At 42.0% G+C, this 27,674-nt stretch overlaps 1 protein-coding gene across 3 annotated transcripts in view; it reads right to left on the bottom strand.

Annotated features, from left to right (window-relative positions):
* The window catches only part of BOD1L1 (biorientation of chromosomes in cell division 1 like 1), a 65,028-nt gene that overhangs the window by 36,000 nt on the left and 1,354 nt on the right, over window positions 1–27,674 (bottom strand). For 2 of the 3 annotated variants that reach the window (XM_053255040.1, XM_053255041.1), the window contains exons 2-9: window positions 14,189–14,313; window positions 13,273–13,463; window positions 11,691–12,305; window positions 9,830–9,973; window positions 4,494–4,663; window positions 3,841–3,955; window positions 3,515–3,659; window positions 1,604–1,679 (exon numbers count right to left, since the gene is read on the bottom strand). In XM_053255040.1, coding sequence (XP_053111015.1) covers window positions 1,604–1,679; window positions 3,515–3,659; window positions 3,841–3,955; window positions 4,494–4,663; window positions 9,830–9,973; window positions 11,691–12,305; window positions 13,273–13,463; window positions 14,189–14,313 — 1,581 coding nt within the window. The remainder of the gene's footprint in view (window positions 1–1,603; window positions 1,680–3,514; window positions 3,660–3,840; window positions 3,956–4,493; window positions 4,664–9,829; window positions 9,974–11,690; window positions 12,306–13,272; window positions 13,464–14,188; window positions 14,314–27,674) is intronic. The other variant, XM_053255042.1, reaches the window with a different exon arrangement.

Raw genomic sequence — 27,674 nt, 5'->3', positions numbered from 1 at the left:
CGATGGTTTCTCCTTCTGTACTTTCCAAAGTTTATAATCCTGGTAATCATATGGAAGATCAGGGGAGGTCATGCCCAGTGACTTACTAGGTAGCCAGGAGAGCAGTGCTGGGGAGCGGTGTGAAAACCTGCATGGATGGATGCCACTGTGAGGAGGCTGAAGTCTGTCCCATTGGCTGGCTTGCTGAAAAAGTCTGGGGATGTACAGGGGGACCCATATTGTGAGGTGTAGTTTGCATGACAAGCACTACATCCTGGCCATCATCTTGATTGCTGGTGTCTGTGACAGAAAACCTTTATAAGTGGTAGTAGAAGGTGTGCTATTACTCGAGTAGAGTATCAAGAGCAAAGTTTAGGCCTTGGATGGATCTAGACCACTGCTTTTTTTGTCTGGCTTGTCTTCGATATCTAAAACTAGAGCTGGTGACGGTTCTCGATACCAAGGGGTTACATGTCTCAACACCGAAAGAACTGGTGTATATAGTCTTGGAGAGTCGTTTGTGTCTTGGACTTTCTGTGTCAACTCTTCTTCTTATCGTTCTTCACGTGTTGCCAGTGGAGATCGGATAGCCATGTTTGCTGGAGATATCGACATCGGACAGGGAGTTGTTGATGCTGACCTTGTTGTTGCCGTGGGCATAGGGGTCGGAGGTCCCGATACTGATGCAGTTGAAGTAAGGTCCTTGAAGTCAGTGGTGACTTCAGTATCATGGGTGCCAAATGAAGCCCTGAAGGGGACAGTGTTGCCTTCGAACTCCCCTCATGACTCTTGTGGTTCTTTGCAGTCACTATGGAGGAATCCTCTGGGACCAAAGCATGCCTCATTCACTCTTGGAGCGGGAGATAACCTCATGGCGCTTAAAAGCAGGCGTTGGGGTGTTAGACTGTTTCGAAAGTAGAGACCCTGATGTTGAAGCATTTGAAGTCAATGCCTTCGATGTTGAAGGAGTTGCTGGTCCCGGCATTCAAGGGTTCAAAGCATCATTGTAGACCTGAGGGCCCAATTTTGCAACCTGAAGGCCTGATTTCACCTGGTTTGCTTGGAAAATGGCATGCATATCTTACAAGCAGATCTATTATGCTGCTCCCAGAGGCAAATGAGACAGGAATTATGCTTATCCTGGGAGAGTAACTTCATCCTACAGTTCTCACAGCACTTAAAAGATTTATTCTCAGTTTTTGATTCCACGTCCGTTCCACTTCTAGCCAGAGGGTCCAAGATATCATCAAAACAGTCCATTTTCCAAGATAATAGTCAAAGGCAGTCTGTTTGTCCGAAAAACACAGTCACAACAGTCCAAAAGAGTAGTCTATAAACAGTCCGGGTCAGAGGATAATAAACTAAACTTTCTTTTTCCAACAAAAACTCACAATGAACTGATTCAACGAGGAGCTGGAGTGACCAGGTGTGATTGCTAAGATGTTCGAAAGGGAACTGACGAAGGGTGTCCAGCCCACCTTATGGATTCCAACAGATCACGATCCAGATTAATAATTTAAAGAATTCCATAATATGGAACTTCATGGGTATACAATATTTGTCAAAATTCATCTTCTGGATTGTTAAAATACAGGACAAAACACAACAAGTTATAGGAACATACTTCATTTGTCTTTTGGAGTTCCGAGAGATCTACCTCAAGTTGTTCAAATTTCTTCTTCTTCCCCTCTTCATTATGCCTGGAACAAAATTTTAAAAAGGAAAATGAATCAATCAATCTTTTTTGGTACGGTCACAGACCAGCAAACAACAGTACAGATCAGAGAAAGGGGGAGCAGTTAGGCATAGTAGAACAACACATAAACAATGCTGTATCCTAACCCCCTATGCAAAATACATGCCAGATTTTACAGGCAATCAAGCAGAACTTAGCAACATTTAGGGATGTTTCATCTTTCTGGTCTGATAACAAAAAACATAGATAAAAGAAATCTGAATGACCTGGGAAATTAGTTAAAAGCGGGGAAATGTTAAGCCAGCGAGAATCCCTATACAGTTCACAATAAAGTAAGACATGCACTGTAGTTTCAACAGCACCTGATGTGCAGGGGTGAAGTCTTTGAACAAAAGGGACTTTCTTGAATTTTTCTTTAAGTATTGCAGTAGGTAACACATTAAAACGGGCTAGTGTGAACATCCTGTGATATTTGGAGACTGTAATTTGGGATAAATAATAACAATATGAAGGCTGTGGTTGACTTCCAAGAAAAACTCCTTTCAGGATCAGAGATTGTTCTGTTTGCACATCCATGTTGCCAGCTCACTGCTTAAGGACTCCTTTAGCTTGGGCATAACCCATTCTTAGTAAGGACTCCAGGTTAAGGTAATATAAGTTTAGTTTTTGGTGAACTGCTCTTTTTCCAGCTTGAGTCAAAATTGTCTGCCAATGTTAAAGGGGCTAAGCCAGCAGGATGATAGCTTAGTCTTAACCAACAGTCTAGAATACTCAGCAAAACCTTGGATTCAACCTTAGGGATGGCTGCTTGTAGACGGAGAACTGCATTGGGGTCACATCGGGCAACCTGGAAGAGGTTTCTCTGAAATTTCATTTGCACCGCTTCAAGAACAGGGGAATTGCTATATGGACCAAGCTGGGCTCCGTAAATAAGTTGGGGCCAGGGTTTTCACAAGGATAGTTTAACTGCTGCAGGAATAAAATGCACACCTCCAGAGTGGAAAAAGGATGGGATGGCTAATGAGGACTTTTGGGCAATTTGAATGACAAACTGAAAGTGCTGTTTACATGATGCATGAAAAACAATGCCCAAATATTTAAAGGTTTTAACTTGTTCCAGATTGTGGTCATCCAATGACCAATTCTGAACTCTTGGGTGCTTCGCAAAGTTTAGTATCTTTGTTTCGTTGTAATTTATCTTAAGTGCTTGGTCATGGCAAAATACTGCCAGGGCACGTAAGGCCATTTTGAGACCCACTGGAGCCTGTGATAGAATGACTGCATCATCTGCATTAAATTAAGATGTTAAGATATCTATAAGCCAGCTTGGGCGGGTAAAAAGCCAAATTATTCATGTAAGAAATAATGGAATTAATGTAAAAATTGAACAATGATGGAGCCAAAATGCAAACATGTCTAACCCCTCTATATGATGATATTTCTTTTGTATAATGTTGAACAACACTACAGTGGACCTTCAGACAAGTGTTCTCATGCAATTTGTAAATTAAAAAGGAGAAGCTGACGGTCCAATTGAGGAATTTAAAAGCTTATCCCACAGTTTGTCTCTAGATATTAGATCAAAGGCAAATTTGAGGTCAATAAAGGTAGCATATAAAGCAGTATTGTTTTTTTTAAAGGGCACAGCAACCATTTTGAGAGTTCAACTCACTGATTACCTAATTTCTTCTGGATTTCACTTATTTCCATATAACAAACAATGTAGTTCCCCAGAAATTTTAATCCTTGCCTAGATTCCCCAAATAAAGAACAAATTAGTTTTACATATGCAAAAGTTAATATGACAACCAAATTTCCTCTTTAATAAAAATAAAGTACCTTGACTCTCTCTTTCTTTTCCTGCTTAAAGCTACCTTCTTTTCTAAAAACCTTTGTTCTTTAAGCACATCCTTAATGCTGGCACCACTGGCTTTCAGTTCAAGGCCTCTGCTTGAAGACTCTTCCAAGCTTTGACTGCTTTTGCCTAAAATGACACAATAAAAAGATCAAGCAGCACTAGTTTAATTGATATTCTTTGACTGAAAATGAAACTGTTATCGATGACAAGACTAGGTTTTAACTCTTTTGCAAAAATACAAAGAGAGAGAGGGGGAAAGAGTGAAATCACCACAAGAGATGTTCATTTAAAATAAAACTCTCCGCACCTTGATTTCCAGTTTTCAAAGTTTTTGTTTTTTCTGCCGCCTTTTGTTTCCGCTTTTCTTCAAGTTTTTCTCTGTTAAGCCGCCTCCTTAACAGTCTCTCTTCTTTTTCTCTAGCCTAAAGATAAATAGACAACATGAAGCCAAGGGAGAGTTATAGGCTGCAATCCAAAGCAATGGACATGCATGGGGGCTTTTCAGCTAGCTTCCCCTTCCAGCAGTAGCCATGTGCATCCCCCAAATGCTTCCCAAAGGTCTGAGGACTGTCTGCAGCAACACTCCATGGAAGTGCAGGGAACTGTGCCAGAAGAAGAAAATCAAGCTCCCCACCCCCTTACACATATTTATAGGCTTCTTTAGTCAAAATATTTTTGTTGTTGCATTTAAATAAACTCATATACTCCTACAAATCTGTCTATATTTCATAGGTGAAAGCCCTCTTTCAATTTACTGCATTGTCCACCAAGTTATGAATGATATTAACTGTTATCAAACAAACTAATGTGTTTCGGATACAGTTTTAAACCAAAACATAAACTGGTTGGAGAAAGTTTATTTAAACAGGTGCTGCTGCTGAGAAGGAAGACTACTGCAGAACATTGTGATTAAGAAAGCAAAGTAAAGAAATTTCACAACTTAGTTCTAATCAGACTTACAACAGATTGGCGACGTTGCTCTACAGTCCGCTCATCATCAGAATCACTATAGTACTTTGAATAAAGATAAGGCTTGTGGACATAAGCATGTCGACCAGATTTTGGTTTTTTCTCATTAGGCTCACCAGCCTCTGGTTTTGTTTTCAATTGATTGGGTTCTTCTTCTTCATCTAGAGAAATATTGAAACAATGAAGGCAACTTAGAGGAAAAGTCAAATTTTAGTCCAGATTTAGATCCCAGAAGCCAACCACAGTATCTCTTATGAGCAGTAAAGCTCTTCTAGCCTCACTTTCGACTGCAGACTCTGCTGGCCCCCAAAGGCCAGTCCTGATGTTCAATGACACCCACCCCACCTGAAAGGCTACAGCTGGAAGGGGGAGAAAAGTCTCCCCCCAGCAACCCAGGTCAAGCACAAACATATTTACACACACAGCAAGTGGGAAGGGAGGACATGTCCCTGGGCCCCTGAGGGAGAGGAGGCCTGCCTGCCGAGCAAGAGCTTGCTCTTTGCTCTCCCTTTCCTGCCTCTCCAAAGATGACAGCAGGAAGGTGGGGCAGGGGCCCCATCTTTTTATTTATTACATTTTTATATCACCCCATCCAATGGCTCTGGGCATTGCACAACACAAAAACAAACACAATTTAAAACAAACTGCTTATAACAATATAAAAACAAATTTAAAACAATTCAGAACCATTTAAAACAATTTATAACATTTAAGAACAATGTAAAAACCTTGGAAGGCCAGGCCAAACAAGCAAGTTATTAGGGCTCTCTTGAAGGCCAACTATGAGCCCAAACTATGGATATCTGCCACAAGTGCATTCCACAGGCCAGGACCAGCTACAGAGAAGTTCCATTTCTGAGTTGCCACCAGATGAAATGGTGGTAACTGGAGATGGACTTCTCTAGATGACCTCATCCATAAGAAGTTATAACCAGCACTCTGTATTTTGTCCGGAAACATACTGGCAACCAATGCAACTATTTGAGAACTCATTGATATAACTCATTCCTCAAATTCTGATCCCTCACAATGAGCACCTCCATCTAGCATGGATTAAGCTTCAATTTGTTGTCCCTCATCCAACCCATTACTGCCTGTAGGCAGGCATTTAGGGAATGAATACTATTTCCTGAGGGAGGAGAGCTGGTCTTGTGGTAGCAAGCATGACTTGCCCCCTTAGCTAAGCAGGGTCCACCCTGGTTGCATATGAATGGGAGACTTGATGTGTGAGCACTATAAGAGATTCTCCTTCGGGGATGGAACTGCTCTGGGAAGAGCATCTAGGCTCCAAGTTCCCTCCCTGGCATCTCCAAGATAGGGCTGAGAGAGATTCCTGCCTGCAAGCTTGGAGAAGCCACTGCCTGTCTGTGAAGACAATACTGAGCTAGTTGGACCAATGGTTTGACTCAGTATATGGCAGCTTCCTATGTTCCTAATGACGATGCTGCTGCTGCTGACAAGGAGAAATAGATTTGGGTGTCATCAGCATACTGGTAACATCCTGCACCAAATCTCCTGATGACCTCACCCAGTGTTTTATGTAGATGTTAAAAAGCATTGGTGACAGAATTGAGCCCTGAGAGACTCCATATAATAGCTCCCATTTTGAAGAGCAATCATCACCTATGTGCCTGAGATATAGGAGCAGAACCGCTGCAGAGCAGTGCCTCCTATCCCCAACCCCACCAGGTGACCCAGAAGGATACCATGGTCAATGGTACTGAATGCCGCTGAGAGATCCAAAAGAACCAACAGAGTCACACTCAGTCAATTCCCTGGTAAACATCATCCATCAGACCAACCAAGGCTGTCTCAACTACACAGCCTCCTCTAAAGCCAGTTTGAAATGGGTCTAGCAATAGCAATAGCAATAGCACTTACATTTATATACCGCTCTATAGCCAGAGCTCTCTAAGCGGTTTACAATGACTTAGCATATTGCCCCCAACATTCTGGGTACTCATTTTACCGACCTCGGAAGGATGGAAGGCTGAGTCAACCTTGAGCCCCTGGTCAGGATCGAACTTGTAACCTTCTGGTTACAGGGCGGCAGTTTTACCACTGCGCCACCAGAGGCTCATTAGTCTAGATTAGTCTAGGTCTAGATAATCAGTTTCCTCCAAAACTGCCTGGAGCTGGTTAGCCACCACTCTCTCAATCACCTTGCCCAACCATGGGTGACTGGAGACTGGCCTATAACTACCCATTACTGAAGGATCTAGAGAAGGCTTCTTAAGAAGTGGTCTAATCGTTGCCTCTTTCAAACAAAGAGGCATCCTACCCTCTCTGCAATGTGTTAATGATATTAACTAGGCCACTTCCAACAATTTCCTTGCTAGACAGAAGCAGCCAAGCTGGGCAAGGATCCAGAGAACAAGTGGTAGGCCACAAAGCCCCAAGTAGCTTGTCAACGTCCTTGGGCATCACAGATTCATTCATTCAATCAATCAATCTTTATTATGGTCCAAGAACAGCACAGGCATCACAGATTGAAACTGATCCAATCTAATACTGCAAGAGAGATTGCTGGACACCACCTTAAAGGACTCTGCAATAGTAGTCTATTAAATCAGCCTGAATACAAGAGATTTTGTCTGCAAAGAAACCCATTAAAAGCGTTACAGCAGAACATAGTCTCCAGGGACTGGTTCAAAATGGAAGGATCCTGACTCAAACTCCTCACGACCCAAGACAATTCTGCTGAACGTGATCCTGCAGAAGCAATGTGCGCAGACTATATATATATATATATATATATATATATATATATATATATATATATTTATATATTTGCTGTGAGCACTGCCTCTGTATAAACCTTCGCGTTGGCTCTATGCAGTGTCCTGCCAAATTCAAGCCTAGTTCTCCTCCACTTGTGTTCCAGTCACTTACTTTGCTGCTTCAGACTGTGCAACTCCTCTGTATACCAAGGGGCCACTTTTAAAGCAGGTCGGAAGGGACACAGGTTTGATCGTTTCTGCCCTGGTGAGTTTCCTTTTCCAGGTTCCTGCCAGGGCATTAAAACCCTCCAAGGCTTTTTGGAATCCTACTGGATCCAGCAGCTTTCTTGGGTGAATCATCTTAATAGGCCCACCACCCCTACAGAGTTGGGTTGTGGGTGTGAAACCAACCGTAACCAAGTAGTGGTTTGTCCATGACAATGGAGAAACCACAGGATCCCTCATCCACGAAACACCCCCCTGATCTGGACAAAAGACCAAACTGAGTGTGTGACTGGCAATATGAACTGATCCTGAAACTAACTGGGATAGGCCCATAGTTGTCATGGCCACTATGAACTCCTGAGCCACACCAGACAAGTCAGCCTCAAAGTGAATACCAAAATCCCCCAGCACTAAAAGTTGGGGTGAATCCAACACCAACATCAACTCCGTCAGCTCAGTTTGGGAGTCAGCTGGGCTGCAGGGTGGACGGTACACCAACATAATCCCTAATCTATCCCTAGTTCCCAGCCTCAAAAATACACACTCAATTTAAGTCAACTGTCTCACAGCGGCCCTGTTAAGGGAGATGGCATTCTTATGGACCACAGCCACTCCACCCCACCCCCACCCTGCTCCACAACTGAGTAACCTGGTGGGAGAAGATGGGCCCAAACTGGGCCATTAGCCTCCCCCATCCTGGTCTCTTGTAATGCATGCCAGGTCAGTTCCCTGACCTGATCAAGTCATGGATTATTTTGGTCTTATTCTAAACTAACCTGGCATTGCAAAGGATCATGGCTAGTCTCTGTGGGTAGTTGGAACTGCTCCCTGAGGCCTGAGAGCTGACAGGGCAGATGGAAGTGGAAACAGCTACTAAATCCCTGCTAACTTGGCAAAGAGGCAACTTTTAACGTGGTGATTCTCTTTATTTAGCAGGGGGAGAGTAACTGGCCCTATCCACCCCCAGCACAGTACCTCCAGTGACTGTTGCTGGTGTCTATCTGATGTTTCTTTTTAGATTGTGAGCCCTTTGGGGACAGGGATCCATCTTATTTATTTATTATTTCTCTGTGTAAACTGCCTGAGCCATTTTTGGAAGGGCGGTATAGAAATTGAATGAATGAATGAATGAATAATTTCCCTTCCCCTGTAACAGCCAGCTGCTCTGCCAGCGCCAATTATTCGATTCCCCACCACAACAGTAATAGCTGCCCAAAAGCTGCCGGAAGTACCCCCGCATCACCCTTCCCAAGAGAAACCTAAAATTAATTCAGCAAAAGGCCTGGAATCTTCACTTTTTTGTCCCAGGGCCCACTTCACCTTTGCTATGCCCCTACTTTGAATTCTGGCCTTGGTATTTTCTCCTCAAAAATAAGACATAGAACTTCAACCCAGTGGCCAACATCCAGCAAAGTCTAATGCAGATGGTGCTGAACTACTTGGACTGCTGCAGGCTTGTAGCAAAACTCTGGCAGTCTTGCACTGTTGTACACCTGCATTCCAGAAGCTGCTGGCAGTCAAGTGATGCAATTCCAATCTCATCAGTGCTTCCAGAGGGCAGGTGTGCTAATTCATGTATTTGTGCATTTGCAAAAAAGCACAAAACCCTGACACTTCATTGCAAACTTGGCGGCAGCATGGATGGATCAGCACCACCCAAGTGAGGCTGTGCTGAATATTGGACAGATGATTTTTTGGGGGAGGAAAGTGTTTTCTTCTTCTTAGCACGTTGCTTATTAGTGAAATGTTACAGGACATGTCTGAGCTACAAACCAAAATAAGATAAACTATTATTGCGACTAAATATCTTCTTAATTATAGTACTGAAAGAGAGTATCTAGTAGGACCCTCGTTGGGTGAATTCAAGATAATCTCAAGTGCAACAAAAACCCAAATGGATTTTTAATGCCAGTGACATTCCATTAGTATACGTTACTCCAATGACATCAGACAACTGACTAACCCCCAGTGCAGACATATAATGCAACCAAGCCACAGGGATGCATACCTTCCCTTCTCACATGCAAATTATCCCCATCTACCTCATCTAGGATTCACTGCCCCACACAACTGTTGCCTTAGTACATTCACTCACTTAGTACATTCACTTAGTACATTCACTCACTCTCGGAAGAACAATAGTCTCATGAAATACTGACCTGAGTGGAGGGGACTAGAAGTAATTCATGCATGAGGGGGAGGAAACAAGTGATCCTTACCTCCAAGACCTTGCTAAGTTGTACATCTACCCTAGATTTGACACACTACTATTCACCTGGCAACATCAACACGTCATCAATCCTACATCAACAAAACATTTTAACATTTTGTTTTCTTCCAATTAGGTAAGGAAATCTGATATCCAAGAAAATCTCATCTTACCATCAGAAACAATCTCTCCCTCTTCTGTACTGTCAGATAGCACAACTTCTTCTTCGCTCTCTTCTTCAAAGGAAGAAAGATCACTGGTGTGCACAGAGCTAACAGTGATATCACTGAGTATGTCCACATCAGAATCCTCTAGAACTTTCAGAAAGAAAAAAAGAATACTAATTATTATTTCCTAAAGCATAGGTATAGCTCTAAAGAGTTCTACACAAGTGAAAAATGTTTCTGTGCATTTGGCGGGGGGGGGGGAGGAAATGAAATGAATGCTGCTCCAGAAGGTTCCCCGATTTTCAGGAGCATCTTTTTGGTGGGCCGCTGTGGGAGAGGCAGGCAGAAAAGCCTTGATGAACAAGTAGAATACTGTACATGGTGGCCAAAGTATTAAAATAATAATAATAATAATAATAATAATAATAATAATAATAGAGCGTAACACATCAGAGTCCTCACAGGTTTACAATCTGAACAGATACACACAAAAAGGGAAGGCATCAGGAAAGACAACACAGATATGTGATTTATAATGGCTATGTTAATTAGAAGAGACACATGAAAAGAGTTCTCTTGCAGTATATCAACGAACAGAAGGATTGTACAAAATCTGAGAGCAATTAAGTTTCAAAGATAAGCTACCAAAAATAAGAAAATGGATGGAGACATGGAATCTTTGGTTTAACTAAAAGGTTGGTATTGGAGGAAAGCAGGCCTTTAGAAGGAGTTACAAAGAGAGATGAAAGAGGGAAGATGTATAGGAGCAGAGTGAATGTATTTAAAAAATAAGATTTTGAAATTAATAGAAGAGAAGCCAGTGCAAAGAGAAAAAAGAAAGGGCAAGAAACATGGTCATGTTTAAAGGAAAGATAATGGGGTGACTTGTAGAGTGATGAATAGATACCAGGCGAACAAAAAAGGGTACTGTAGTAATCAAGCCAAGCTAAAAATGAGAAAATTGAAAGGCATCATCATCATCAGAGAGAAAAGAATATAGTCTATAAATATTAATGTTGAGAATGACACAATTATGAAATAGCCAGAATCTGCAGGGGGTGGGTGGAGGAGACAAATAAGCATGGGGGTGGGTAGGGAGGAAATCACATCTAGGTTCCTGGTATGTTAGGGAGAAAACCACGACGACAGAAAAATAGCAGGAACCAAAGTAGCTGAATTTCTCCTTAAGTGAGAGGAGAGACAAGCATGGATTGACATAAAACAGGCAAAATGGTTAGCAGCTGAAAATGGAGACAGATCTGGAACCAAAAAAATATGAGTGATAATTAGAACACCCCCCAACCCACCAAAAAAAAAAAAGTATGAGAGGTCCAAGAAGTAACAGTAAAGAGTAAAAAGTAGTAAACTGGATACAGAACGGGTGTGAGGGAAGAGAACAGTATGACATACTGACAGATTAAGAATGCGAGTAGAAAAGGACACACTAAGAGAAACAGTAAGAATGGCCAGTCAGATAGTCATACAGCTAAAGAAACAAAATGTATAACAACGTTCAGCACATCCAACAAATCTGTTTTGTTTTTTGATATTTTGTTATCAAGATTCTCCCTTAATATTTAATAAATGTTCCAAAAAAGGTTGCTACAATCTTACACATTCACAACGCTAATGTAGTGCATAAGTCAGGTAAGCACATTTTTGCTTCTTAGATATACCACCATAACGCAGATTGTGTGTGGGGTGGGGGGTGGGGTGGGGTGGGGGAGATATACCACTGCGTAAGCCACAGAATGCTGTTGCCATTATCTGCTTATTCAGCTGTAGAGATTCCTTAGATTTCAAAGCCTGCTTCCTAATGCCATTATCCCCCCACATATCCAGATTTAGTCATCTGTTATTTGTATACCTTCTTTTGTACTTTCATTTGCTTTGTGTTTACTGCTATTCTTTTCCAGAGCTGAAAGTTTTATTGATTCTGCCTCTTTGTCTTTTGCTACCTTTTCTTTTCTTGCTTTTAGAACATCATCACTCTTTTTCAAGACATCTAACTTTTTGTCAGATTTTTCTTTTTTCTCTTTCTTCCTCTCTCCTTTTTCCGAGCTTTCTGGTTTTCGATCACCTTTGTCCATCAGCTTGTTTTTCTGCTCATCACTTTCCTGCCCAGCTTCCTTAATTGAATTAACCAGATCATTAACTTCTTTTGACACAGTTTTAACTTCTTCATTTGAAGAAAAGTTATTCACATCTTCAGAGTTTGTCACTGCTTCAGAGCTTTCTTCTGTAGAGATACAAGTGGGTTTCTCTCCATCTGGCAGATCTTCAGCATTTCGTTCTCTTTCAACACCACCATCCAAGCTCTGCTGAGATGGGAGTCTTTTTGAAGTTCTGTCACTAGTCTTTGTGTTTGTTGCTTCTGTGGAAGCCCTGGCTGCACTCGCTTCTTGGTTCAGAGAGGTTATTGTTTCCAAAATGGACATGGCATCATTAGCCACACTCACATTTGGGATGGTAGCAGAAACACCTTTGAAGATGAGAGGTAAAGAAGCAGTATTAGCTATGCATGTAATCTGAAAAACTACTCCCATATTTATGTATCTCAGATGCTAAAGCAAGGTATTTGTATTCCATCCCTCAAGGGAGACCTCAAGATTAAAAAGTCAAATTTAATTAAGAGAATATTTTGAGTGTGTTACCAGGAGTGCCTGAACATGTTAAGTGTTGTTATTCTTAAGATTTTAAGAGGACCAAAGAAAAGTTTCAGAAAATGCTGACATTTACCAGTAAATCTCAAAGGCCACAAAGTGCTTTCATTAAATATCTACCTTATGTCCATTGTTTATTGGCTATGGAGGTCTGTTATGTAAACTTTAAAACAATCCTGACAGCACAAACATTTCTGATACTGCCAGTGCATGCCAACATTCACTACAGTTCTGGGACCTACCCTAACGTATACATTAACCAACTGATGATGATAATCATGATAAAAATGTCACATTATACATAACATATACATTAACCAACTAACTGATAAGTAACAACTACTAGACCAGAAGCCTTGATTTCTTGATACACAATACTATCCAAGTCAAACTTGACTTAATGCCTTAAATCTCACCCTCAACTGAAACAACATCTAAGTATGTATAACTGCATTTGCTGACATCCATTCATTCTTACTGTCTCTCCTTTCTTTCCCTTCCCACTGTCAAAATAGATTAAGAGCTCTTTACTTCCGTGGAATTACTTTACTTCTATGGAATTCTATGGTTTCACTGAAATTACTTGGAATTATTTACATACAAGTGTTTTGGGGATCGGGGGGCTAAACTTCAGGTTCCTTAGTACATTCCTTAATATAGTTTCACCTTTTTACATCCATCTGCAATGGATATTCTAATTCTGAATTTTTAGACAGTGTCACCAGCAAACCCAAGATGAAGATTTAACAGTCTGTCAGTTTTGCCTCAGGTGGTGGAAAGAAATACCTTGCATTGTAATAGAAGCATCTGGTTTCTCCTCAAATGGTGCTGTACTGGGACTGGCCTCCTCTTTGTGATTTAATGTAGCTAAAAACTCATGGACAGCCTTCTCCACCTGTGGTCTGAATATATGGTTGATCTTTGGATCCACAACTTGTGAAATTATTCTGTCAATTCCAGATTCTAACATTCCAGATCTGAAACAAAATGACAATAGAAAAGACTATTCTTTTGCCTAGCAAGTTCCTCACATTGATTGCTTTAGTGTAAATAATAAGTTTCCTACAGGAAAACAAGGATAATAATTTATTGCAGTATGTTTCAAATGTTAATATGCATAATTGGTAATCCACATAAGAGCATAATGAAGGTAGGCCAGAATTAATATCTCCATGTTGCAGACTGGGTAGGGGGGCAGAGGACGAGAGACAGTGGCCAGCCCAATACCTACTGAGTTCACAGCAGAAGCTAGACTTTAACTGTGGACTTCCCCGATTCACAGGCTCACACCCAGTCACTACACTCTTTTAACCCCCAGTCTTCTTATAATCAACCATTATAAACAAGAGTTATGACCTGTTATTCAGTAAAAAATAGAGCCAGAAAGATGGGGAGGGTCTTCCTCTAAGAGAAGGATATTACATTTCTCTTCTTTGCCTTTTACCAGAAAAGAAGTTAAGCCTTTGATGCCAGCAATCATGCCCTGTCCCACTGGGATAGCATCGGTACTTTTCTTGGGCCTCAGCAGTTATTTGAGTCTCATCCACTAGCCAGCTTTTCCCAATCCAACCATCACAGATCAGCCTTTCTTTAGACAGCAATACAGTCATATAGCCATAGAGGATGTTTGTTGTGTCCTATTATACTATAATTTTAATCATGACTTGTGAGACAGCAATAGATTGGTACAACTGTGACTTACTTGAGAACTTGTTGCCTAATATTATTTCTCAGCTGGTTCTTGTTCAGGTGAGGACTCCATGTATGTGTCGCTAGATGGTTGGAAACAAAGTTGTCTACTCGCTGTCTTAAGTTCTGATATGCAGGCTAAATAGGAAGAAATGAAATCCTGGTGAGGATTCTACCTTGGGCATTAACTAGACTGAAGACACACCATTCAAAATCTATATCTTGAAAATGACTCAGTGAAAGAGGGAAAGGGGATACCTAACAAATGTCAGCCTTCTCTAACAGAAACCCTTCCTATAATGACTTTTAAAATTTTATTTACAATTTTTATTGTCCCAAAATTAGTTTTAAAAGATTTTTTAAAAAACATCTTTGAACCCCAGGTACCTTGGGGACTGTCTGCTCTCAGCTGAATCTACCCACCTGACTAGGTCAGCTGGAAGGGCTCTGCTCCTTGTGCTGACACCTGCTGAGGCCCGTTTGTTGAGTACATGGGGCAGGGCCTTCTCATTTATTGCCCCAGGCTGTGGAACTCGCTTGCGGATGAGATCTGCATGGCTCTCTCTCCCTCAGCCTTCAGGAAGAGAGTGAAGACTGCCCTTTTTAGTCAGGCTTTTGGCCAATAAGCTGACCCTGCTCTTTTAAAATGTTTTGTTCTGTTATTTTTAAATTGAGTTTTATTGTTTTAACTTGTTAACTGCCCAGGGGCCTTAGGACAAAGGGCAGTATATAGATATAAATGTAAATAAAATAAGTAATAATACTTGATAAAGCACTTTCCTCTCAATCTTCAAAGTGCTTCATTATTGAAATAATCTTTAAAACAGATTCTGAAAGGCAAACTAGCATGGCAAAGCAGCTCAGAGCAAGGATCTACCTTTTGCTTTTTATTTATTTATGATGATGTCTCTCAATCGTTCCGGGAAGATTCCCAAGGCAGCTTCCAAATTAACACAAAATACAGAAATATCACAGACACACTCATCAAAAATTACCAAATATAAAACTTATGAAGTACAAAACTAAATTCAAATTTAAAACAAGCAAGAAGAACCCAGAGCACTAGACTCCAATTTTGCAGAATGAGTACCTTACAGTTGACTAAAACTATGGTCTCCCCCTTCTAAATACAGATAATCCCCACTTTAAAATGTGCATTTTTACTGAGTTGGCAGGGTAACTGGTTGACTGTGACAGAGTGGGCATCCTCTCCCATCTTTAATAAGAAGCAGATGTTACACCCACTCTATTTTTTGTTTTTGAGGGAGATCTTGCAAAGTTGGGGGTAACATATGTAACAGCAAACATATGCTGTTTGTAAAGCACACATTGCTTTGCATGCATACAATTTATGTTCCCTCTTCTCTACAATATATCCAACATCTCTAGCCACTGACCCAACCTCTAGACATACATTTGCACATCTTTAGTTGCTTTCAGGGGTCATTTGTTGGTCTCTGTATTAACAGAAAGTTCTATGTTTTGCCTACTTCTCCTTATCAGACCAAACAATCCTACTTTCATCTATGTAGTCACTCTTTGGAATGCTTCTGAACCACCCCTGGTCTATTTTCCAGCTCAAGGGCTGAAAGTGAGTTAAACAACTGACTCTGTAAACCAGGCCAGAAACACAGAGAAATCTTGATGGCTTAGGAGCATGCAATATGGAGCACCAGTAGTAGTAGTAGTAGTAGTAGTAGTAGTAGTAATAATAATAATAAGAAGAAGAAGAAGAAGAAGAAGAAAGAACAAGAACAGAGAAAAAAAATGGAGAAATAAGCCACTGCATGGTCAATATTTGCACAATATAAGTGGAAAATCAGACATCACCAAGACCTGGCAATGGCTTAAGAATGGCAACTTGAAGAAAGAAACAGAGGGTTTAATACTGGCTGCACAAGAACAGGCACTAAGAACAAATGCAATAAGAGCAAAAGTTGAAAAATCCACAACAAACAGCAAGTGCCGCCTTTGTAAAGAAGCAGATGAAAGAGTGGACCACCTGATCAGCTGTTGTAAGAAGATCGCACAGACTGACTACAAACAAAGGCATGACAAGGTAGCAGGGATGATACACTGGAGCATCTGCAAAAAATACAAGCTACCTGTAGCCAAGAATTGGTGGGACCATAAAATTGAAAAAGTTGAAGAAAATGAAGATGTAAAAATATTATGGGACTTCCGACTACAAACAGACAAACATCTGCCACACAATACACCAGATATCACTGTAGTCAAGAAGAAAGAAAAACAAGTCAAAATAATCGACATAGCAATACCAGGGGATAGCAGAATAGAAGAAAAAGAAATAGAAAAAATCACCAAATACAAAGATCTACAAATTGAAATTGAAAGGCTGTGGCAGAAAAAGACCAAAATAATCCCAGTGGTCACTGGCGCCCTGGGTGCAGTCCCAAAAGACCTTGAAGAGCACCTCAACACCATAGGGGCCACAGAAATCGCCATCAGCCAATTACAAAAAGCAGCTTTGCTGGGAACAGCCTATAGTCTGCAATGATATCTATAATAACCAACAGTATTGATGATAAATTTCTGGCATCCCAGGTCCTTGGGAAGGACTCGATGTCTGGATAAAACAAACCAGTCAATAACACCTGTCTGACTGTGTAAACAAGAAATAATAATTAAAAAATCAGTTTATCAAACTTTCAAAGTATTCAAGACTGAAGCATAAGCACACTTTTTTGTTATTACAGAAAGGGAAACCTTTATAAATAAAGGTTATTTATTTATAAAGGTTTATAAGATCTGCCGAATATCTCAGATCTTATCAATTGGGCAAAAGGCTCAGTTACTCCTGGATGACAAGCTGCATTGGCATGGAAACAGCGGTTGACACCCAGCTTTAAGAGTTGCATACGGGGTGCACAGAGGTGAGGAGTGATTTTTGGCAATCCCCACTCCTAAATAAATGTTTCACAAGGAGTTCCCCACTTACATATATACAGGCTTGTGCAAGAGGCTGTGCTAGCAGAACTAGTCTTGAGCAGAGGTATATTTCTTTGCACAACCAATGAACATTACATCCTTAAACTAGTACAAGACTATTTTGAGTACTACTTTTTAAAAAAATTAAAGACTGTGACCACTTTTGTGACAAGGGACCTTCTGTTCATTTCTTTCGCTATATAAACTACTTTTCTTGCTGAAAAGTATTTTTTAATAATAAGTAAAGCAAAGCTCTCTCCCTTTGCACATCTATAGTATATATTTCTACATAAAATTCAGTTATGATTAGATATTGTACATAGAGTTGGCTAACTTCTATTCTTGGAGGACACCAATTTCCCTTCACAAGTAGTCAGGCTACATAATAAAGTAGGCACCAGTTAGAAATTTACTAATTATGGTGCACACACAATGGAAATTTCTCTCTCGATTTATCACAAACACACATCAACAGAAGAACATTTTTAAAAGGCACATTAACCAGATTTCTATAAGCAACAGCAGCTGTAAGGTATTAAAAGTGAAAAGGAATTTAAAACAAGTCAGCTAGGGCCAAAAGCTTCTCTTTAAAAGGAGATCCTCCTGTTATTCCTTTAATACAGGCAGGGATGGAGCCTGCCTGATTTCCCTTGGCAGGGTGTTCCATAGACACTGTGTCATGATTGAAAAAGTCCCATCTCCAATTGTCACCATATGAACCAGAGACAATGGTGGGCCACAGAGAAGGGTTTGCAAGGTAGACCTTAAGGCTTGGGCAAGTTCATATGGGCATATATGAACCTGCCTAAGATATTCCGGCCCCAGACTGCAAGGGGTCTGAAAGGTTAATACCAGCACTTTGAATGTGGCCTGGAAGCAAACTAGCAACCAGTGAAGCTGCCAAATAATGTGTGTTATGCTTACATAGTGACTAGATCACAAAAGTATCCAGCATTCTGGGCCAGATAAAGCTTTTTAAAAAAGGCATCCCCATGTCCAGCATATTACCGCAGTCTATTTGTGAAGATCATGTAACAAATGGCATGGGTGGGTGACTGATCAGATCCATCTTTTCCAGGTAGTGCCACAACTGGTGCATCCACTGAAGCTGGTAAAAGGAACTCCTAGTCACTGCTGCTATTTGGGCACTGAGAGGCTGAGATCCAGGAGCACCTCCAAGCTGCAGACTTGGTCCTTCATGGGAAGTGCAACTCCGTCCAGAACTGGATGGACCTCGCTACCCAGAATGCCAGACTTACTAACCTAGAGCATCTCCATCTTGTCTGGATTGTTAGTGCAGGGACAGTTTTGTAGAGAACAAGCACAAGTAATGCCATCAACACTTGAAAAAGAATACAGTTGACTGGAAGCACAGTTTCAGGTTGGACAAAAATAATTATGCTTTGTGAAAGACTGTGCAACAGGTACAGCTGCAAATTGTTATGACATTGTCTGCTACAATCAGTATACTTATTGATATGCTATAATTTGTCTGTCTAATGATATGCTTTTCACTCTTTTTGAGTGAATTGTCACCTTGAATTGTCAGGTATTTCAGAGATGCTTTTGCAAGGTAAGGACTTGGGTTCTGGAAAGACTGCTTGCTAAGACACTATTTATAAAGAAAGATGTATCCAAGGAAGCTTGGAAAATCTATTTTGTGAGACATCACAGTAAATGATGAAAAACATGCCCTTTTCTTTTAGCAAGGCAAAAAAGACGAGAAGAAGAATGAAGCAGAGGAAAATGTACAGGAAATCTAAAAATCATTCAAAAATAAGCAGATTTGTCCCACAGCACTTTACGTTAAAAAAAAAAATAGCCACCACTAACTACAGCAGCAGCCATTAGCTCTGATGGCTTTAAAAACAGAATTAGTTAGGAATGGGTCTATAAGCTGCTACTAGCCATGGCAGTGAAATGGCAACTCCATTTTCAGGGGTATAATTTCTCTGAACACCAGACACTGAGGACAAATTGAGAAAGGCCATCACTTTCACACACCCCGACCCCTCACACCACATAGCCTTCCAGAAACATCTAGCTGGTCACTGATGGCAACAGGATGCTGGACCTTGGCCCAATCAAGCAAGGCATTTCTTAAGGAAAGTCTTTGGAGCTTAAGATGAAACCCAGCTAGAACCTGTGTTCACTCAAACTAGAGTGTTCAAGGAGCGACAGGACAATCTGCAGTACCTGTCAGTAGGGATGAAAAGCACTAAACTGTTAAAAAAAACACCCTGTTAAATTGGACTTAAGTCACTATGTTTAAGAGCTGAAGAATCTATGTGTTCCTAGTTTGATTACTCTAGCAACAATTGCTTTATCTTCCCACTTACTACCTGCAACTGAAGCCTCGGTCTCTTTCCTGTGTTACTGCTTGCAAATGTAGCAAGTCCACATCTTCAATCTATCAATCAATCATCTTTATTACAGTCCAAGACCAGCATAAGGCAGAACAGTAGAGCATGATTCAAAATAATAAAAACAAATTATGGAACCATAAAATTATATTACTTTAAAATTACTACTCTAATAGTATAAAGCTATATTATAATGCTACTAGCCAACCCCGCACAGAGCATCTGTGAGGTGCTTTGGGGCCGGCTGTTTCCCCCTCCCTCTTCCTCCTGCCCCGGTCTCTCCTCTCTTCCCCTTCCCTCCGGCCCTGCGCTCTCCAGCCCTCCTCTCCTCCCGTTCCTCCCCCCCCACAGAGCCGCAGCGGGTGGCCAAGAAGGGCCCTGTCACCACCGTTTTTTCTCCCTCCGCCTGCCACCGCCGCAGCTTTTCTCTCCCCCCTGCCCTCCCGCTGCTGCCTTTCTCTTCCCCCTCCCGCGGCCGCATTTCTCTTCCCCCTCCCGCCTGCTGCCGCCTTGCTCTCCCACCTCCTCTGTCCACCAGCCGGCTGGCCACCGCCGGCACTTTCTTCCCCCTCTCCTCACTTTGGAACTCTCGCAGCGTGTCACGAGAGTTCCGCTGCCAAATCCTGGGCACGCATGTCCCAAGAGAACTAAAATATATAGATAAAACTGCTACCCTTAGAAAAGAGGGTAGCTGCGAGATTATTAAACAGCTGTATTTTTTAAAATTATGAGCATATAAAATGTGAAATATATAAAATACAAAAAGCGGTGGCTAAAACGGGGTATATAAAATAAGTCATCTAAGTAGGAACACTAGTAGACATTGTTTGGGCAGCCAGGATACTTGCGAAGTAGTGGAAATATAAGCTTGCCCTGAATGTCTCTGTAAAAGGGGCAGGACAGGAGTGCATGTTCTGTGGTTTCTACCTCCCCAGTGTCACAGGGACAAAGTCTCTCTGTAATTGGGATCTTTCTGTATTTGCCTTCCAATACAGCGGAGAGAAGGGCATGAGAATAGGCAAGGGTATAAGCCCTTCTGTGGCTTGGGATTTCTAGCTGTGACAGGTACGCGGTGCGGGAGGCAGAGTATATTCTGAGCCTTTTTGAGGACAGGAAGTATGGAACCCTGCCTAGGTCAGCCTGGACCTCAGTATCTATTATCCTCTGTTTGATTACTGTTTTCGCCTGGCCACAGTCCATAGCAAGTGGGGGGCGGGCTTTAAAGCCTAGGAGCGACAATTTAGTCCACACAGCCCTTCCCCAGGAAGACTGAAAACTGTCCTGTAGGGTCAGAGGGGCCAAGCCCCAAAGGTTAGGGGATAATTTAAACCAAAGGTTAAGAATGGACAACAGTCACCACCTTCATTCTCTCCATAAGCCTCCATCATCATTCTGTCTTTTCACACTACTGCTTGTAACTGCTCAACTCTCATAATTATTTACTGAAAATCTCAATAACCCACGTGACGTTATTACTGTTGCCCATTGCAAAATCACATAGATTAATGCAGGTTTTTGTAAATAACTCCAGGAGTCTCAGTGGCAGTGTTTGCCCAAAAATTGCCAATTCACCTTGGAAAATCAATTCCTGACTTTACTATAGACTGACCAAAGATAAAAAGCTCAGAATAGGGATTGGGTAATGGATGTGTAGTAAACAACAATGATTTTAAAATTATGTTCTGTCTTTCTTCCTCCTAGATAGCTCCTTGCATCCTAGTCAAAAATGTTAAGCTGATTCCTAGAGGCTGGAAGTCAATAGCCTTAATTTTGAGGTTTCAAACCATAAACCATCCAAGCAACAACAAAAAGCATCACAGGAGAAGAAACAAAAATCTAGCTTTTGCAGTTATCATGAAATATTTATTTGTGCTTCTTTCCTGGCACTAAATGGGTCAACAAATAACATGTCATGGTAAACACTAAAACCTAGAGTTATCCATAGCTTCAAGATACCCATGTTCCCAGTCATACCATTACACTGTCTAGCAAGAATTCAATTTGCATTCTGAACCCAAACCTATATGCATCTAAAGTTTCTGATGAAGAAGTATTGAAGTTCCTATGAAACATACATATTCTGCTAATGGATTAATCTGAATCCAAGACTAGGTTTTTTCCAAATTCCATGGAGCAAGAAACTGAGAGGTCATCTTAAATAGAGTCCTTTCCCTCTGGGATATATATATGTATAACCTTTTAAAAAGCCATCTTTTACAGCTGTGTGTGTCTTAAATTCAGAGTCATCCTCGATTCAGGTAAATCTGGTATATATTTGTTAATACAAGTCCCAACAACTCTCAGGTGCCAGCTTGCCATGGCCCCTGGAAATTTAAGTGTGATGCCCAAGACAGGCAGTGGGTTGAGGTGACCAGCAGGAATGGGCAAGGCAGAGGAGAGTTCTTCCCCCTCCTCTTATTGGTCCATCATCTGCCTGAGCCAGACAGACAACCACCAAGAAAAGGAGGGAGAAACCCACCCCGGCCTTGCTTGCTCCTCCTGGTCACGTCACTTCCCATGGAGCAGAGGGCAGTCTGGCTTTTAGAGCCAAATGAAGTTTGTCGAGGCCTGAGCTAATATACTGTTAGCTGATCAAGGCCGTGTCTGAACAGGTATTCAGCCACCAATATAGAGACTTGGCATTTTCTGCTCAAATAAAAAGGTTACCTTACCACTACAGTGGAGAGGGGTCATTTTCATGTTTAGCAGGTATATTCTACTAACACCAAATACACCACAGGCAGCACCACTTAATAAAACGTGTTTAGGATTGCAGCCTAAAAGCAAAGCATTTGTTTCTATCCGCACAAGGACTCCACTGAAGAACACTGCGGCATGGCTCCAAAATGCTGTTTGAAGCCTACTCTGATAAGAGCAGAAGCAGATTCAGGAGGTTAGCAAGCTTTTCTAAACAAAACAACATGCCTTTTTCCTTCAAACAAACTAACAGGAGGAGGGGAGAGTTTGAGGGGCTAGTTTCTCTTTAAGGGAGAAGTCCCGGTGTGTGTGTGTGTGTGTGTGTGTGCGCATGTGTTTCTTGGCAGGGCTAGCATTTGCTAGAGCTAGCACTGGGGGTTCTGTGGCAATTAGTTGTTGTTTCTTCCTGCCTGAAAGGGGAAAGAGGGAGGAGTCAGCTAGGGCTGTAGTGAGTCACACCTGGTGGGAGGGGCCACATTCCTGTGACTTAGTTTGAAGCCTACTCTCTATATAAGAGGTGAGGTTAACGAACAAGGCATTGGAATTGTGTGTGAAGTTTAGTGGGGGAGCCTAAAACAAATCCCCTCCATACCAAGGAGCCCAGTGGAAAAAGAAGGTAAGTATGACTCCCTCCTACATATTCTTGAGAGAGAAAGTTTGAACAGTTAAATAGCTGACCAATACAGTTAAGATCTAACTTTCTAATCAACAATTGCTAAATACTATAAACAGCCAACAAAACCAGTTATGAAGCTAGAAAGTCAGCAGGGGAGGGGGCACTTCCCAGTCTAATGCACTGAGCACTGTTTCCTTAAGGTGTGCACGCATGTGTGTGCTGACAAGTTTTCTGATGTCTACACCGTTAATTTTAGATCCTGCTCAGGTAGAATTAGGAAGGCCCCACTCTGAATGCATGTGCGCACACAGTGCCTTGATACTGCCACCCAGAACAAAACTCATTCCACACAGAGATGGAAAAAATTAAGAGGGACCACTGGCACTGAGTGTTACATGTATGACTATTTGCTCCTTGGGCCTGGTGCAAAGGTTGAGGACATCACATGGCATCTAGACAGGCTGTTGGGCAGTGCTGGGGAGGAGCCAGTGGCATCGACGATGTGGGGAAAGGTAGTCAGGAAGTCCTGGAAGCCAAATTTAGGCTGCTAGGGAGGCTCAGGACCCCCATGGTAGCATTTGCAGAAAGGCTACCTGTTCTACGTGCAGGGTCAGCAAGACAGGCAGAGCTGAGGGGTCTGAATGTGTGGATGAGATGTTGGTGCTGGAAGGAGGGGTTTAGATTTGTTAGGAACTGGGATACATTTGGAGGCAAGCAAAACCTGTACAAAATCGAAGGTCTGCACTTGAATCAAGATGGAACCAGACTGCTGGCACTTGAAATCAAGAAGGTTGCAGAGCTGCTTTTAAAATGATGGCTAGGGAATAGCCGACAGGAGCTGGGAAGTATCCAGTTCAAAAAATGCCATCCCTTAAGGTGCGAGGGTATAAAAGATTCAGATAAAACAGAAGGGGACAGAGCAGAACTACATAAAGAGCAGACAGAAGACTGTGATAGCTGGTCAAAGAGATCAAAGACCCTAAAGAAAAATAGCAAACACCAGGTAAGAGATTCAGCATATAGGTGCTTATAGCCAATGTCAGAAGCTTCTGAGTCAAGATGGGCGAGCTGGCGTCCTTAGTTGCCAATGAAGAAATATAGTGGGCATTACAGAAACATGGTAGAACAGTAAGACACTGTTATCCCTGGATATAAACTCTATAGAAAGGACAGGGAGGGTACCTTGGAGGTGGAGTAGCACTGTATGTTAAAGAAGGGATAGAATCTAACAAGCTAGAAAACCTAGAAAGACCAGAGTCCTCCACAGAAACCCTCTGGGTGACAATACAAGGCCTGAATGAAAATGTGCTACTGGGGACATGCTATCCCCTCCGGATCAAAATGCTGACAGTGACTGTGAGTTGTAGAAGGAAATCAGGGAGGGATCAAGGAGAGGCAGGGCAGTAATAGTGGGTGACTTCAATCACCCCCACACAGACTGGGTAAATTCACAGTGAGGTAATAACATCGAGGTCAAATTTCTAGATCCACTGAATGACTGTGTTCTGTGCCCTAGAACAATTGGTGATGGAACCAACCAGAGAGAAGGCAACCTTGGAATTAATCCTGAGTGGCACCCAGGACCTGGTGTGTGATGTCGGTGTCATGGACCCTTTAGGAAACAGTGACCATAGTGTGCTCAAATTCAGCATACAAGCGGGGACAGAATCACCAAGGAAATTTAACACAGACACTCTGAATTTCAGAAGAGTAAAGTTCAACAAAGTGAGGAGTTTGGTGAAAATAAAACTGAAAGGGAAAATCAGGCGAGTCACATTGCTCCAGAATGCATGAAGTTTACTCAAAACTACAATACCAGAAGTCCAGTTAGAATGTATACCAAAAAGAAGGAAAGGTACCACCAAGACTGAGAGGATGCCAGCATGGCTAACAGGTGAAGTCAAGGAAGTTAAAAAGGAGAAGAATACTTCCAAAATTGGAAGGCCTGCCCAAATGAACAGAACAGAAAGAAACACAAATGCTGGCAAAAGAAATGCAAAGTGACAATAAGGGAGGCAAAAAGATAGTTGGAGGAACATTTAGTTAAAAGCATCAAGGGGAATAACAAACACTTCTTTAAACACATCAGACTCAGGAAACCTGCCAGAAAGGCAGTTGGACCGTTAGACACTGAGGGAGTGAAAGGGATTATTAAGGAGGATATAGAGGTTGCAGAGAAGCTAAATGAGTTCTTTGCGTCCATCTTCATGGCAGAGGATACTAAGCATATACCAGGCTTTTCAGGGACAGATTCTAAAGAACTGAGTCAGATAGAAGTGACAAGAGATGATGTTCTAAACTGTCTGGAAAAAGTAAAAACAAGCAAATCGCCAGGGCCAGTCAGCATCCATCCAAGAGTCCTTAAAGAACTCAACTGTGAAATTGCCAACCGTGCAAAATTATATAACATTCCTACAGACAGGCTCTATACCGGAGGACTGGAAAGTAGCAAATATAACACTGATTTTCAAAAATTACAGAGCGGTTAGCTTAATGTCTGTTCTAGGCAAATTGATCAAGGATATAATTGTTAAGCACATAGAAGAACAGGCCCTGGTGGGGGGGAACCAGCATGGCTTCTGCAAATGTAAATCTTGCCTCACAGATCTTTTGGCATTCTTTGAGAGTGTCAACAGGTTTGTGGATAAAGGTGATCCGGTTGACATAGTATACCTGGACTTCCAAAAAGCTTTCGACAAAGTTCCTCAATGGGAAGTTCCCCTACCAGGAAACAGAGGGTAGGAATAAATGGAGAGTTTTCACAATGGAAGTAAGAAAGAAGTGGGGTCCCCCGGGGATCTGTACTCAGTCCAGTGCTTTTTAATTTATTCATAAATGATCTAGAAGTTGGGGTGAGCAGCAAAGTGGCCAAATTTGCAGATGACACTAAACTATTTAGGGTAGTGAAACCCACAACAGATTGCGAGGAGGTCCAAAAAGATCTCGCCAAACTGGGCAAGTGGGTGACAAAATGGCAAATGCGGTGCAATGTTGGCAAGTGTAAAGTGATGCCAACTGAGACAAAAAAACCCCAACTTCACATATACGCTGATGGGAACTGAACTGACCAGGAGAGCGATCTTGGGGTCATGGTGGACAGCTCGTTGAAAGTGTTGACTCAGAGTGCGGCAGCTGTGAAAAAGGCCAGTTCCATGCTAGGGATCATTAGGAAGGGGATTGAAAATAAAACTGCTATTAGTATAATGCCCTTATACAAAACTATGGTGCAGCCATAGTTGGAGTACTACATACAATTTTGGTCACCACATCAAAAAAAGGATATTGTAGAACTGGGAAAGGTGCAGAAGAGGGCAACCAAGTTGATCGGGGCCTAGAGCACCTTCCTTATGAAGCAAGGCTACAACACCTGGCACCTCTTAAATTAGAAAAAAAAAAGATGACTGTGGGGAAACATGACAGAGGTCTATAAAATCATGCATGTTGTGGAAAAAATGGATAGAGAGGAATTCTTCTCCCTCTCACATAACACTAGAACCAGAGGTCATCCCATGAAATTGATTGCCAAGAAATTTAGAACCAAAAAATGGAAGTACTTTTTCACACAATGCATAATTAACTTGTGGAATTCTGTCACAAGATGTGGTGACAGTCAATGACTTGGATGGCTTTAAGAGCAGTTTGGATAACTTCATGGAGGATAGGTCTATCAACGGCTACTAGTTGGAGGGCGATAGGCCACCTCCAGCCTTAAAGGCAGGATGCCTCTGAGTACCAGTTTCAGGAGAGTAACAGCAGGAGAGAGGGCATGCCCTCAACTCCTGCCTGTAGGCTCCCAGTGGCATCTGGTGGGCTACTGTGTGAATCAGGATGCTGGACTAGATGGGCCTTGGACCTGATCCAGCAGGGCTGTTCTTATGCTGCTTTTAGCAGCAACTGATCCACTTGTCTCCCTCTAATGCACCTTGGTGATGCATTGAATCCATGTGATCCACCAGCCTGGGACAGGATGGGAAGAGGAGATTTGTTGACTCAGGGAATGTTCCTGGTCCTCTCAAGAGAACCATGACCTTTCGAGAGACCACCCCCACCAAAAAAGATGCCCCAAACCCATGTCTGCTAAAGCTCATGATAGATGCTGACGGCTGTTTTCTCACTTTGTGTGGAAGAGGAATGCTTAAGCTGAGCCAGAAGAAAAACCAAAGGACTCTCAACTCTAACTTAAGCCTGTTTTGATACCGCTGCAATCCTTAGTGGGCACCAGGGCCACCTCTCTTCCTGGGACACAGACTGACCATGGAGGAGTACAATTTGATCCCCTGATGGTTTTCATCAGAGCTGCTAACTATTAATGGTTAAAAAGTAAGATTAGAGCCCTTTAAATGTTTGTTTACATATGTCTATTCCCACCTGTTAGCAAGCTGAAACAGTTTGGGGTCATGGAAGGTGAATACGCACCCACCCTATCCAAGAGCAGCAGCTTGCAACAGCAGAGCAGACAAGTCTTGCTCTGTATGGTCTGCACAACTGATTCTGTGGCAATACCCAGTGAATTGGCAGCATGGAAATTAACTTTTTTACTGATGAAGTTCCTGCTGTTTGAGTGTGTAAATACAAATACACCCTCACACATTATGTGATTCCCCCCCCCCCACTTTCTATACAAATTTGGATAAGCAATTTACAATAACCTAGTTCTCGCATAAACCCATATTTGGGTCATACTACTTCTGGTTGTAGGTGAGAGCTCACTGATCCTCCCTAAAATATCTCCAACCCCAAGTACAAACACACGAGTGTGTGTGAGAGAGAGAGGAATGGGTGGGAGGGCTAGGCTAGAACTGTTCTCTCTAACATTTAGTTTTGTACATGCAGGCAATGTTTTGTATTGGGGGACATTTAAACATGCAAGTCTT

The sequence above is a fragment of the Hemicordylus capensis genome, chromosome 5 (genome assembly GCF_027244095.1).
Source record: "Hemicordylus capensis ecotype Gifberg chromosome 5, rHemCap1.1.pri, whole genome shotgun sequence".
NCBI lineage: Eukaryota > Metazoa > Chordata > Lepidosauria > Squamata > Cordylidae > Hemicordylus > Hemicordylus capensis.
This window is presented reverse-complemented; position numbering and strand designations above follow the sequence as displayed.